The sequence below is a fragment of the Nematolebias whitei genome, chromosome 23 (assembly GCF_014905685.2).
Source record: "Nematolebias whitei isolate Nwh7 chromosome 23, NemWhi1, whole genome shotgun sequence".
Lineage (NCBI taxonomy): Eukaryota > Metazoa > Chordata > Actinopteri > Cyprinodontiformes > Rivulidae > Nematolebias > Nematolebias whitei.
The window spans coordinates 20,647,359-20,662,884 of record NC_056520.1 but is presented as its reverse complement, the minus strand read 5'-3'; the positions used below and the strand labels follow the sequence as shown (position 1 = coordinate 20,662,884).

The 15,526-nt window shown below is 39.9% G+C and overlaps 1 protein-coding gene across 1 annotated transcript in view; it reads right to left on the bottom strand.

Moving 5' to 3' along the window:
* LOC119428804 (N-chimaerin) overlaps window positions 1–14,548 on the bottom strand; it is a 61,917-nt gene extending 47,369 nt beyond the window's left edge. The window contains exons 1-4 of the mRNA XM_037696487.1: window positions 14,522–14,548; window positions 14,137–14,236; window positions 9,607–9,645; window positions 6,612–6,667 (exon numbers count right to left, since the gene is read on the bottom strand). Of these exons, the coding sequence (XP_037552415.1) occupies window positions 6,612–6,667; window positions 9,607–9,645; window positions 14,137–14,155 (114 nt within the window). The 5' untranslated portion in view covers window positions 14,156–14,236; window positions 14,522–14,548. The remainder of the gene's footprint in view (window positions 1–6,611; window positions 6,668–9,606; window positions 9,646–14,136; window positions 14,237–14,521) is intronic.
* Between the last annotated feature and the right edge of the window lie 978 nt (window positions 14,549–15,526).

Sequence of the window (15,526 nt, the reverse complement as noted above, 5' to 3'; positions counted from 1 at the left end):
TACTTTTGCAAGGCACTGTATATATATATATATATATATATATATATATATATATATATATATATATATATATATATATATACTAAATATAAATAAATATAATTCAATTTTAAATTCAGTTTATTTATATAGCGCCAAATCACAACAAAGTTGTCTCAGGGCACTTTACAGGAACATTCACATAAAAGCCAATTAGTAAAGTTCTCTATTTAAGGAATCCAGCAGACATGTTGAATCTTGGCTTCGTTGCAGTCTCCCATCCTGAGCAAGCACAGTGGCAACAGTGGAAAGGAAAAACTCCTTTTTAAAAGGAAGAAACCTCCAGCAGAACCAGGCTCAGGACAAGCGGCCATCTGCTTTGACCAGCTGGTTTGAGAGGACAGGAAGGAGAGACAGACAAACACAGAATGTTAGCTCCAGGTGTACCTGAAAGACAAAAAAAAAACATGTTAAGGATAGAAAAAATAGTTACAAATACAAAACAGGTTGAGCAGAGTAAGTAAAGACAGTAGCAGAGTGAAAAGTGTGGTCAGTTTGTCCTCCAGCAGTCTAAACCTATAGCAGCATAACTAAGGGACAGCTCAGGAAACCCAAGCCGACCCTAACTATAGGATTTAGCAAAAAGGAAAGTCTTAAGCCCAGTTTTAAAACTGGACAATGTGTCAGCCTCACGGACAGAGATTGGAAGTTGGTTCCACAAGAGAGGAGCCTGATAACTAAAAGATCTGCCTCCCATTCTGTTTTTGTAAATTCTAGGAACCACAAGTAAACCTGCAGCCTGAGAGCGAAGTGCTCTGTTAGGAAAATATGGAACAATATGTAACATAAAATGGACATAGGTTGTTGAGAGCTGTGTAGGTAAGAAGTAAGATTTTGAATTCTATTCTGGATTTGACAGGGAGCCAATGGAGAGAAGCTAAAACTGGAGAAATATGATCTCTCCTAATAACTCCAGTTAAGACTCTAGCAGCAGCATTTTGGATCAACTGAAGACGTTTTAAAGAAGTTTTTGGACATCCAGATAATAAACCATTGCAATAGTCCAGTCTAGACGTGACAAATGCATGAACCAGTTTTTCTGCATCATTTTTAGATAAGATGATTCTAATTTTAGTGATATTACGCAGGTGGAAGAAGGCAGTTCTAGTAACGTTTTTAATGTGGGGGATAAAAGACATGTCCTGATCAAAAATAACACCAAGATTTTTAACATTAGAGCTGGAGGCCAGATTAATGTCATCTAAGGAGGGAGAAAGACTGAAAAATTAATTCCTATGGTGCTCAGGTCCAAAAACCAAAACCTCAGTCTTGTCTGTGTTCAAAAGGAGAAAATTAAGGGTCATATAGGTTTTTATGTCTTTAAGACATGCTTGTAGTCTAAGTAACTGATAGGATTCATTGGTTTTAATGGACAAATATAATTGTGTGTCATCAGCATAACAATGAAAATTTATCCCATGCTGTTTAATAATTTTACCTAATGGAAGCATATATAAAGTAAAGAGTATTGGCCCAAGCACTGAGCCCTGAGGAACTCCACGACTAACTTTGGTGTGTGAAGAAATTTATTATTTACATTTACAAACTGGAATCTATCAGATAGATACAATTTAAACCATTTTAGAGCTGTTCCTGTAATCCCAATATCATATTCAAGCCTTTGTAGTAAAATATTGTGATCAACTGTATCAAATGCAGCACTGAGGTCTAACAGGACCAGTATAGACACAAGTCCATTGTCTGAGGCCATGAGAATATCATTAGTGACTTTTACTAGTGCTGTTTCTGTGCTATGATGAGCTCTAAACCCTGACTGAAACTCTTCAAACAGATTATTTCTTTGTGTATATATATATATATATATATATATATATATATATATATATATATATACATATATGTGTGTGTGTGTGTGTGTGTGTACTAACTCTAATCTTCTCGACATGGACGAGATGGAGGAAGAGGAGGATGACTCCACTTTTCCAGCCCCACACTCAAGGCCACCCAGCGGTGCTTGGGCAGCACCTCCAGTGGATAGACCTGTATGTCTGCAGAAGGGCAGCGTCGAAGCTGAACATCCCCTGGCCTGCAACTCAGGACACAGCGGGGACAGAACAAGACCTGTATGAAGGTAAGAGGCTCCCAACAGCCTCCACACCAATCAAACTGCTTTTACCAGCTGTCCCAGCTTGTATGAGGGAAATGAGCAATGTATACTGTAGGGGCAGCCGACTCGGGACCCGTAGGTCCCGGGTTTGATCCCTGGTCATTGCACATCTCGTGGTGTCTCTGAGCAGGACACCTTATCTCCAGCTGCTCCCTAGGTGCTTTCCATAACTGCCCACTGCTCCACCTGGTGGTGGATGGGTTAAATACAGAGTCAAATTTGCCATTGTATCATACGATGACAATACATACACATTATTATTATTATTATAATTACTGGTTCAGCTCTTTGAGGAGCAGGCTTCCCACCAAGGGCTGCTCCAAGTTGGAAATACATGGGACGGATGAGCTGGGGCAGAACAACAGTGAAGCCCTCAATGGTGTATGGGAATAGGTGTCAAAAAATGAAATATTTTAATGAATCAGTCTCATAATAATTACTCTCATAAATTTAATCTTAATCAAAACTGCAAGTTCTTTTTGTGGAATGAATCATTTTATATTGAACACACACAGACTAAAATGCGCACAGATTATTGATATATTTGGTAGGGGTGCACCGATAGCAGTTTTCTGGCCGATCACAGATTTCTAAAAAGTCTGACCTGCCGATTCCGATTTTGGCCAATACCGATTTTATTTTATCAGTGACACTGTCTGGTTTTATAAGGTCACAATGCACCTTCAATATTCCAATCTTATTTTATTGAAAAACATAACCTTGAACAATATCCTAGAAACAATAACAAACTTGTTTTAAATGGCCATGAGGTAGTGCTCTGAAATATAAATCAAGTTTAGACAATTGTTGTTAAAACTACAAAAAAAAATCGGTAAAATCGGTTTCACATGCACGTATCGGCCGATTTCTGATTTCCTCAAATTAAGGAAATCGGGGCCGATAAATCGGTGCACCCCTAATATTTGGTATGTTTGAAAAGAAGTTATTAAAAAATATATGAAACCATGCCAGTTTGGTGCATATACTGAAACCAAAATCACTGGGAGTGTGTATAACTTTTCCACCACTATAACATACCGCCCAGCAATGCTATTATGTACCGTATTTTTCGCTGTATAAGTTGCACCTTTTTGCATAAATTTGCAAGTCCTGCAACTTATACACTGAAGCAATTATTATATATATATTTCCCCCCCCCCATATTTATAATCCAATATTTGGCTGAGATTTGACGATTTCATTTATTCTGACATGAAAAATATTGCACAATACCATTTTCAGCCACTAGAGGACCCTCGACTGATATGGCAAGCCAAGTGTCTCATTAATAGGTAAAAGTGGCTATTAATGAGACACTTGGCTTGCCATAGTAAGTCACCATCGTCTTGCTCCGAAACTTCTGGAGCAAACATCAAATCAGCTGCATTTCGCCGCGCCGCTCAGGCGAAATGCAGCTGATTTGACCATTAAAGTGCATTTATTAAGGAAAAGTTAGACTGAGACACACCTTTGCAATAATTTCGAGCAAACAAATAATTGTTTTTAAGTGTTACTCTTGTTAAATTCTTGTTGAAGTCTTCCCGTGAACGCTCCTGCGGCCGACATTTGGCAGCCAATCGATTTTGGGCACAACACCGGCCCACGTTTCCGGGTGGTCAGCGGTGACGCATAATAGATGCGACTTATATGGCGGCAAGTACGGTATATTAGAGGCTGTAAATTGTACCTGCCTGCCAAACAAAATGCTACCCCTCTTTGATTTGGATTGAAAATAAGATTGAAACACCTTACTAGACCTTTTTTTTTTTTTTTAAACCAAAACTTACATTGTCTACAGCACGCACATGGGTCTCTTGTAAGAAAGCAATAACAGTGTTCAGCTGCTTCAGATGTTATAACATATGCAACACATATCATTGGTTTACCCTCATGTATAAGATGTTGTTGGGTTACTCACCTCCATTGTCTCAGTTTCTAGTTTTAAAAATCATTTAAAAGCCGTGTTTAAAGATACTTGCACATGTTTTTAAGCTTAGTAATGATATCGTGTAACTTTGACAATGAACTGTTGTTAATGTAAATTTTGATTCCCTTGTTTGTTTTTGTTTGTTGTTGAAATTCTAGAACTGCGCCGCTGTTACTTTCAACTTTTTACTTTGTTACTTTCATTCTGAGATTTTGCTTTTGGAAACTTTAATTCCTCTTTTGCTGGATGTAAAGCACTTTTTTTTTAGGGATGGGGCCGATCCGATCCAGTATCGGTATCGGCCTCTGATACCAGCATAATTTGCGTGTCGGATTTTTCCAATCCAACCTGCCGATATTTCCAATCCATGATGCATGTTGGCTTAAAACTATGGAATGGATTTCCTGAACGGAGGCGTGTCTCATGAACCCAGAGTAATAAGACCCAGGCCAGTCGCGTCCAATCTGCCCGTCTCTGAGGAGGGACAGACTGAGCGCGGCTGACGGAAATCAAACTGCTTGCTGCGGATTGAACAAGAAGAAAACATCGCTCAAGCCCCGGAGCTCAAATGTTTACGAAGACGTTGCTAAACTTCTTCGTAATTAATGACCAAATGCTATCAGTTGTAGAAAACTAAGGATTTCACAGCTTGATACTTGCAGCCAAGATATAGTTTACCCTCCAGGAGATATTTATCAGTACAACAGTAGACAATCATAAAAAGGAATTGAAAATTACAAGAAAATTTTATATATATATATATATATATATATAAAAAAAAAACGAAACAAAAACAGCTACATTATAAAGCGATGTAAAATACTAAAAACAGGAACATGTCTGTGTTGGTTTATGCCATGAACTTGGCAGATGTTTAAAGCCATTTAACATTTTATTTTATTTTATTCATTTATTCATTCAATTAAAAGAAACAAAATAAACTACAAATTCATCAAAAAGAAAACATTGAATGAAAAGAGTGCAGAAAGAAGAAAAAAAAATTCTTATCTGCCCCTTATTAAAAAAAAATAATAATAACTTTAAACAATCACTTAAATTAATCACTTTAATATCTACTTTAAAGCTAGGGATAAAAAGAAACATGTTTTGTGTTAGCAGAATTTAATTCTAACTTTAAAACTTATCCAACATTAATAAAACTTACCTCAAGTTGCCTTTTTGGACATACATGCATATATTTGTACAAAATGGACTTGAGAGGAGATTATTACAGCCTCATAAAATAAATTTTTTCATTCATTCATTCATTCATTCAACCTTTATTTAGACAGATAAGTCACATTGAGCCTAGAAGACTCATTTACAAATGAGATCTGTTTAGACAGACAAAAAGTAGTGAAACTGGACACATGTAGGAATTAATAATAACGATGATGATATCGGAACGGGATCGGTATCGCCCGATATCCAGATTTAGGTATCGGATCTGAAAAAAAAAAAAAAAAAAAAAGTGGATCGATGCATCCCTAATTTTTTTGGATGGTTGTTTCCTCTGGTATCAGATGCTGTGCAGCTGGAAGGATTTTTACTGAAACTTTTTTTAGTTTTGGACATTTGTTATGATGCGTAACCATGGCAACAAGGCGGTTTTCTACAACAACAGCAGCTGATTAACATCTCAAAAGCTCAAATAATATCTCAACTACAGCCCCATATCTCAAATGAGTTGAAAAGGATGTTCTGTGGATGCATTCTCATCTACCTGCCAGCTGTGCTCGAGTGCCTGACCACTGAGATCCTGGAACTAGCAGGAAACACGGCTCAGGACAGCGGAAGGACAGGATCGTCCCTCTGCACCTACAGTTGGCTGTCCGCAGCGACGAGGAGCTCGGCAGACTGCTGGGAGGAGTGGCCATCGCTCTGGGAGGAGTTCTGCCCGACATTCGGGCAGTCCTACAGCCCGGGGGAATCGACCAAAGAACCCCTTCTCGAACAGAAAGGCCAGCCGAGTCTGGGTGGACGGATCGGACGGCATCTGCAGCCAGTTTTTTAGGATCCACTGTGGGATGGACCTTTACAAGAGATCCTTCCTGTCTACAGCCATCAACATCTATAACATCTCTTAATGAAATGAGGATAACAAGTTATAACAACAAATAATTTCCCTTTGGGATTAATAAAGTATTTTTGAATTGAATTGTTATAGACTTCTATATTTTATAGTTTTGCCTAACTGTATTGTTTCCCTTCCCTTGACCCTACAAGGACCTGTTGGTGTTTGTCAGGCCAGCACTGTAAATAAAAATTTGTTTTTCGTGTTTCTGCCTGGTTAAATAAATAAAGGTGAAACAAACGAAAGGAACAAAACGACTACAAACTGTCTAGAAAACGTGATTTGTTTTAATCTGCTCGTATTACAGATTTTGTCTGAGTGCAACAAAGGATAAACAGCCCAAATGTTGTAAGTGACGATGACAGAGCCAAAGAATCTCCGAGCAGAAAATGAGACACGAGTAAACAGGTAGCAGCAGACGGTTGGACGGCCTGTGTTCTCACCTCACAGGTGCAAGTGACTCTGCGTGGGTGAGGCGCCTCCTGCTGGAGCTGGTACACTGTGGCAGAAAACGAGCTTCAGACACGTTGCACAGAAATACAATAAACAAAGGAGGCATCACACTATGTGCTATTATAAACATCCCATTATTTTATTAATGAAGGCAAAATAAAGCTATGAATAATGCCTCCCATAGCAAAATTAAACTAGAGAAATTGCATTTCCTTCGAAAATACAGTGTGAATGCTGAAGAACATGCTGAAAAACAGCTGAAAGTAACTTAAAAACATGCTGAAATGGAAGAACAAGCCTAAATTAGCAGAAGAAATCAGAAAGAACACATACTTGCTGAAATAGGTTTAAATCAGCAGAAATTAGCACAAAAGGTCAAAAACTAGCTAAAAAAACATTGAAATTAGCACAAATATTGCTGAAAAGTAGCTGAAAGACAGAAAGAAGCTTAAATAACCAGAAGAAAGATGAAAGAGCTGAAATGAGCTAAAAAAATGTGGAATTAGCTGAAAAGCTACGATTAGTATAAAAATAGCTAAAAGCTAACTGAAGTAGCAGAAATTAGAATAATTAGGCTGAAAGGTGCATAACAAGCTGAAAATAGCATAAAGAAGCTAATTAGGCTGAAATGAGCAGAAATTAGCATAAAAAACTTGAATTTATCTGAAAACGGCCAAAATTTGTTAAAAATGCTAAAAAGTTAGCTAAAAAGTTTGAACAAGCTTAAATTAGTAGAAGAAAACAGAAAGAACACGTTTGCCCAATTTGACTGAAAGCAGCTAAAATTAGCACAAAAAAGTGGAAATTATCTGAAAAAATTTGAAATTAGCAACAAAATAAACAATTAAAAAGTAACTAAAAAGGCAGAAAGAAGCTTAAATTACAAGAAGTGGAGAAAGCAGAATTTGGCTGATAATGGCTGAAAAAGTTAAAATTACTGCAAAAAATGTGAAATTAGCTAAAAAAGATAAAATTAGTATAAAAACAGCTATATAAGAGCTGAAATAGTAGAAAACGCTGAAACTTTTAGAAATAAGCTGAAAGGAGCATAACAAGCTGAAATTAGCAGAAGCAAGTTAGAAGAAGCACAAAAATGTTCTAGTTAACAGAAAGGATCTGAAAGGAGCGCAAAAACAGCTGAAATGAGCTGAAAGTAGCTGGAAAAAAGTTTAAATTTGCACAAGGAAGCTGAAAGAAGCTGAAGCAGAACAAAATGTGAAAGGAGCAGTAAAAGGTTGTAAACACATCTAAAGATATGAAGGATGTAAAAACAGCTAAATTCATTTTCTATGAGAGAAAAAAGTGGCAGAAAAGGCTAAATATTTTAAAAAGCTAAAGTTGAACCAATACCAAAAGTCACAGCAGAATTGTCCTGAAAGAGCCGAATGTTTTGATTTAAGATTTGTTGAAATAGTTTGAAAACTGCGGGACGGGAATTGCACCGAAAAACGTACGGAAGAAAAATGGATCACAATAGTGTGAATGTTCAGTGCCCTGATTCTGTTGTGACTTGGCGCTATATAAGTAAACTAAACTGGATGCTTCATAATCATCCATCCATTTTCTTCGGCTTATCCGGAGTCTAGTCGCAGGGGTAGCAGCTTAAGTAGGGAGGCCCAGACTTCTCTCTCCCGAGCCACTTGGTCCAGCTCCTCCGGAGGAATCCCAAGGCATTCCCAGGCCAGCCGAGAAACATAGTCCCTCCAGCGTGTCCTGGGTCTTCCTCTGGGTCTCCTCCTGGTGAGACGTGTCCGGAACACCTCACCAGGGGCATCCAGGAGGCATCCTAAACAGATGCCTGAGCCACCTCAAATGGCTCCTCTCAATGTAGAGAAACAGTGGCTCTACTCTGAGTCCCTCCCAGATGATCGAGCTTCTCACCCTATCTCTAAGGGAGAGCCCAGACACCCTGCGGAGAAAACTCATTTTGGCCGCTTGTATCCGAAATCTCGTTCTTTCAGTCACAACCCAAAGCTCGTGACCATAGACGAGGGTAGGAACGTAGATCGATAGGTAAATTGAGAGCTTCGTGTTTTGACTCAGCTCTCTCTTCACCAGAACAGACCGGTACAGCACCCGCTTCACTGCCGACGCTGCACCTATCCGCCTATCGATCTCTCGCTCCATTTTTGCCTCATTCATGAACAAGACCCCAAGATACTTGAACTCCTCCACTTGGGGCAGGACCTCCTCCCCGACCCGGAGAGGGCACTCTACCCTTTTCTGGCTCAAGACCATGGCCTCGGATTTGGAGGAACTGATCCTCATGCCGGCCGCGTCACACTTGGCTGCGAACCACTCAAGCAAAAGCTGTAGATCACGATCTGATGAAGCCAATAAGACCACATCATCTGCAAAAAACAGAAGCGATCCTAAGGCCACCAAAACGAATCCCCTCAACACCTTGGCTGCACCTAGAAATTCTGTCCATAAAAATTATGAACAGAATCGGTGACAAAGGATAACCTTGGCGGAGTCCAACTCTCTCTGGAAACGAGCCCAACTTACTGCCGGGAATGGAGACCAAGCTCTGACACCGGTCGTACAGGGACCTAACAGCCCGTATCAAAGGGCCTGGTACCCCATACTCCCGGAGTACCCCCCACAGGGCTCCCCGAGGGACGTGGTCGAACGCCTTCTCCAAGTGCACAAAGCACATGTAGACTGGTTGGGCAAACTCCCACGCACCCTCCAGGACCCTGCTGAGGGTGTAGAGCTGGTCCAGTGTTCCACGACCAGGACGAAAACCGCACTGCTCCTCCTGAATCCGAGGTTCGACTATCCGACGGACCCTCCTCTCCAGTTTGAAAACTGCGGAACGGGAATCGCACCGAAAAACGTACGGAAGAAAAATGGATCACAATAGTGTGAATTTTCAGTGCCCTGATTCTGTTGTGACTTGGTGTTATATAAATAAACTAAACCAAATTGAACTGAATGCTTCATAATCATTCACACAGTAAAGGTGTTTACAACAATACTCACAGTATGATTTCCACACCGGTGGCCTGTACTCGTCATGATCTGAGGACAGAGAAAGAAAAGCTGCTCACACACATTTCTTTACTCACAGAGCCACCAAGTGGAGAAAGTGTAACAATTTGTGACGTTTTAATAAAATCCATAAACCAAAAAAGGCCAAAGGTATCTTCTTGCTGCTGATCTGTAAGAGCCTAAATCTGAATAATTAGATGTACTTTAACACCTAATACAAACCAGGAGATTTTTTTAAACGTAGACCAAATTTAGTCTATACTTAGAGGTTTTTTTTTCCCACAAATCCTGTAAGATTCTGGTTTATTTATTTGCTGTAAGTTGTCATAATTGCTTTTTCCAATTCCCAAATAGGCAAACACTCCAGGCTCTTGAAAAGACAACCAATAATAAAGTTGTACAGCGGAAATAAATATGTATCCTACGTCTATTCTTTGGTCAGCAAACAGCAAATTGTTCCATCTCCTCTGCATGTGTAAAACCAACAGCAGGGCTTCCTGTCTTGGCGTACTCAGAGTTCATTCCACGACCCTTATCTATTCAACACTCGTCGTCTCCGTATCCTGTCTTCAAAATAACTCCCAATCCTCCCCGGGCGAGTGTCTGAAGGCAGCACAGTTAGACAAACCAACAAGAGGACAGACATAACATGCACATTGTTGACTTTCAGTGTGTCCTAAATCCCGAGGAACTCATGAACTTCTCTGTGGATGTAACATTTCTGATCTTGGACCAAAACAAAGACCATGTGTAGAAAATGGACTTTTTATAGGAGATACGTGAAGATGAGTTAACAGGTTGTTAAACGTCACATGTGCTATCACATGTGATGCGAATGACATAAAGAACCTTGAACCTTAAAAGCACTTGTCTTGTATGTACTTTTTCTGAGACATCATATGTATATTTACTAAGAAACTAAGAAAAGCAGTTTATTTAGTCATGGAGTATGCACATGTTATAGTCCACCATCAAAGACAAATGCGAGAACGGTTTTGCTCATAGTTCTCATTAGGGATGCACGATATTATCGGCATGGTATCGGTATCGGCTGATATTAGCGTTAAAGTTCAATATCGGACATCAAAATAACTCACAGATATAAAAGGCGCTGTTTCTGTATGACAACCCAGTGAGACAAGGATGCCTGCAGCGCCAGCACAACGTGATGACGTCACGCGCGCCTACCTGGTCTCACGGCGAAGAGGAAAATTCTAAATGTCGGCGGTGTGGAAGTTTTTTGTCGTTGGTGAGGATGTCGAATTCCGAAGGTTTATGGACTATGTTGAGCCTCGCTACATCGTCCCCAGTTGGAGATATTTTTCCAACGTAACCTTACCCGAGTTAAAAGCCGTCATTTCCGACGTCATTGAGAAGCTAAAAGCAGATAGTACATGGGTGAGTTTGACCACAGACATTTGGACGTCATGTTAGCACCGTTAACATGATTAGTCTTACGGCACAATGGATAGACAAAAACTTTGAACTTAAAAAGACTGTCCTTCATGCACAAGAGTGCAGAGGATCCCACACTGACAAAGGAAAGTATATAAAACATCGGTATTGGTTATCGACCAAATAAGTTTTAACATATCAGCATAACGGATATCGGACAAACATCCAATAATGTGCATCCCTAGTCCTCATGAACCGCTGGACAGATTGTAGTGAAACTCTCAGGAAGTACATAATCATCAGGTGTGCATCTACAATTAACTTTTTGGAGTCTTAAACATCCAAAATGTCCATCACTGCTGAATCATGTCAACCAATATAAAATATTTGTCCATTTTGCAGATACTCAGCTAAATTTTGGTGTGGTAGTAGGGGAGCACCATCACCAACACATACTCTGAGTACTGTATAATGCGGAATATTTCTGCGTAAAACTTTGGTATTGGCAAAATACCTCATGAACCTATGGACGGACATCATTTACAGTTTGACCAAAAAAGCCATACCTCTTAAAGCAGGACTGGGCAACATTTTATGCCAGAGGTCCAAATCAAGATATTTAAAGCAATTGAAGGGCTGTATAGAGAAATAGTAACTAGATGTTATTTAAGATAATCTGGAACACTTATTTCAGGCTTTATCTTGTTGTAGCGAAGTTAGCACATTTAATAAAAATATGTCTCCTCGATACTCTAGGAATATAAGACATATTCTTTGTAAACTGGCTCGAGACAGTATGTGTGTTAGCTTAAATATGTAAAAAAACTAAACATATACAGTAGTTCCTCGTTTATCGCGGTGGATCCGTACCCTGAAGCCCCACGATAAGTGAAAAACCACAAAGTAGGAACAGTGCGCAGAGAGCTTCATGGAATGGGTTTCCATGGTCGAGCAGCTGCATCCAAGCCATACATCAGCAAGTGCAATGCAAAGCGTCGGATGCAGTGGTGTAAAGCACGGCGCCTCTGGACTGTAGAGCAGTGGAGGCGCGTTCTCTGGAATGACGAATCACACTTCTCCATCTGGCAATCTGATGGACGAGTCTGGGTTTGGCGGTTGCCAGGAGAACGGTACTTGTCCGACTGCATTGTGCCAAGTGTAAAGTTTGGCGGAGGGGGGATTAAGGTGTGGGGTTGTTTTTCAGGAGCTGGACTTGGCCCCTTAGTTCAAGTGAAAGGAACTCTGACTACTTCAGACATTTTGGACAATTCCGTGCTCCCAACTTTGTGGGAACAGTTTGGAGCTGGCCCCTTCCTCTTCCAACATGCACCAGTGCACAAAGCAAGGTCCATAAAGACATGGATGGCAGAGTCTGGTGTGGATGAACTTGACTGGCCTGCACAGAGTCCTGACCTTAACCCGACAGAACACCTTTGGGATGAATTAGAGCGGAGACTGAGAGCCAGGCCTTCTCGTCCCAACTTCAGTATGTGACCTCACAAATGCGCTTCTGAAAGAATGGTCAAAAATCCCCATAAACACACTCCTAAACCTTGTGGACAGCCTTCCCAGAAGAGCTGAAGCTGGTCTAGCTGCAAAGGGTGGACCAACGTCATATTGAACCCTATGGATTAGAAATGGGATGTCACTTAAGCTCATATGTGAGTCAAGGCAGGTGAGCGAAAACTTTTGGCAAAATGTGTATACATATATATATCAGTGTTTCCTACACCATTATACAAGCGGGGTGCCCCACCCCGTCAACAGAACTGAGCACCCCACCTACCAAAATGAACTTACCCACCCCCACCCGGCACTGACATAGCACTAAGCTAGCGGTGTGAAATACAGACTCTCTAGCTAAAAAGCTAAAAGCAGCGCTCACGTTGCCTCGTCTCTCAAGCTGAACACCCTACACACACACACACACACACGTTCAAAAACTGTCTGTATAAACAGCGCACAGCTCAAACGTGTCACGCTAAGCTAGCAGCGCGGAATACAAACGCCCTAGCTAAAAAGCTAAAGGCGCCTCTTCCCTCATGCTGAACCCACTCAAAAACTGTTGGTACAAGCTGCGCTCAGACAAGTCTTTGTCTTCCCCCCCCCCCCCCCCCGGTCAACAAAAATCATGGATGAGATGAGCACCCCGCCATGACAAGTTAACTAGGGGAAACACTTAGTGTATGTATGTATATATATATATATATATATATATATATATATATATATATATATATATATATATATATATAAAGGTGTTTTAAACCCTTCCCACACTCTTGCAATATTCTAAACAATGTTTCTAAACTCTAAAGCTCTAAAAGAGCACAGAATGTCATGATTTCAGCTCTCTTCCTCCGATGCTCTCAGCCACCTGCAAGCGCTCTTTTTGGCCACGCCCACCTCTCCACTCTGCGCTCAACAGCTGCAGCAGGAAGTTTATCCTGCAGTGTGGGCAGCCCAAAGCTGAAGGAGGAAGCATTTTCCTGCAGCTTTGGGCTGCACAAATACGCAGCAGGTGCTAAATAATTTTAAACAATTGATATTGAATAAAAATTCCATGCCGATCGTGCTTGCGTGTCACGTCCATTTTTATTTTGAAAAACTGCGATAAACGAACCGCGAAGTAGCGAGGGACTAATGCAGTTGCTTTTTGGAGTCTTTAAGGTTCAGTCCAGATCTGGGAACACAATGACTTCAGGAAAAAGGTTTTGGCTTTTCTTAATCCAAAAGTTTTTTATTTAATTGTCCAAGATGTTTGATTTAGATTTACGTTTCACTGAATGCAGGTTTTCATCAACTTGTTGAAAAGTTGTTTTCTTTTCAATCAAAAATATTCCGGGCCGGATAGAGATTGTCCAAGGGCCACTTTTGGCCCTCGGGCCATATATTGCCCATGTCTGTTTTTAAGATTATTGTACAATTTAGCTGAAACTCTGACATGAAAAATGGGGGGTAATATGCATTCCTTCAATAAATGCTAGTATTTTTTCTGCAGCTGTTGCCTCCAGGCTTCTGATTTACGATCAGAATAATATTAGGACCTTTAACATTCCACAATCTACACAAAAACATGAACACTAACTGTAGTTTGTCATCATCTGATTGTGTGATGCTGCTCACCAAAGACATTTAGAGCCATCTCGATCACCAGATATGATGAACAATTAATCAGCAGATCCAAATTTCCTTCCACCGAACTGGACCCGCCTGATTTTAACTCCTGGCACAAAGAAAACACAGTTAGCATAAGAGTCGCCTGAATGTTTCGAGCCCAGAAACAATAACTCATGATCAGACTATCACAGCTAACGTTAGCTGGTTCGATCAGTTAGCAGGAACCCAGCGAAGCTAAAACTGAGCTAAGCGCATCTTAATTGAACGAAGCGCGTCCCTTTTTTTTTTAAATATTTTTACAAAAACAGTGAGAATTCGCCGAGAGAATAACGTGAAGTTACGCACCGGTTTGGTCATTCAACCGCGCAAGCTAAAGATACGAAGTACTCACGCTCACGTCCCATTCTACATCGCCATCTTGCTAGGTCACGTGAGCAGTCTCGCCTCCGTCTAAGGGTAACTATGGCAACCAGGGGCGGACTGGGACAATAATCCAGGCCGGGAAATTTGATACCATCCCAGGCCACCACCATCCGATTAGCAAACCACCAGTGTTGTATAAAGTACCTCAAAGTGATACTTCAGTGAAAGTACAAGTATCTTACCATAAAATTACTTTGGTAAAAGTTAAAGTCTACTTTAAAATTATTCCTTAAGTAAAAGTCTTAAAGTATCGGACGTTTAATGTACTTAAGTATCAAAATAAAAATGTATCTTATAAAATGTACTTAAAGTAAGAGTATTAAGTAAAAGTTAAATGGTTAGAATTTCCAAAACATTTACTGGGTGAAATATCTAGTGACAAAAACTTGGAAAGTTTGAACTGAACAATGAAAGATTACTCTTTAAAAAGTCTGATTCTAATGAAGTATATTCAATCAACCTTTATTAACCTTTATTAACAAAGCTGTTAGAAAGCCCACATTGTTGTGTAGTTGGCTTGTTTACTGAGTTCTGTTCTGTTTGGTTATGGCTTGTTTCTTTCTGACTAATTAATAATATAGGATCTAAAAAAAAGTTAAGTCAGGTCCTCAGGACCAGAGGACCTGACTTAACTTTTTTAGATTTTTCTACCTGGATTATTGAGCATGCATCAGAATAATATAGGATATATTATATGACAATATAATAGCATAGGAACTAATAGTTCCTATGCTATTATATCATAGGATAATATAATAGCATAGGAACTATTAGTTCTTATGCTATTATATTATAGGATAATATAATTATAGGAACTATAGGAACTATTAGTTCCTATGATATTATATTATCCTATGCTATTATATTATCCTATGATATAATAGCATAGGAACTAATAGTTCCTATGCTATCCTATAGCTGTTGATAAATCTGTTGGAGTCAGTCTCCCCACCATCACAGACATCTACACCTC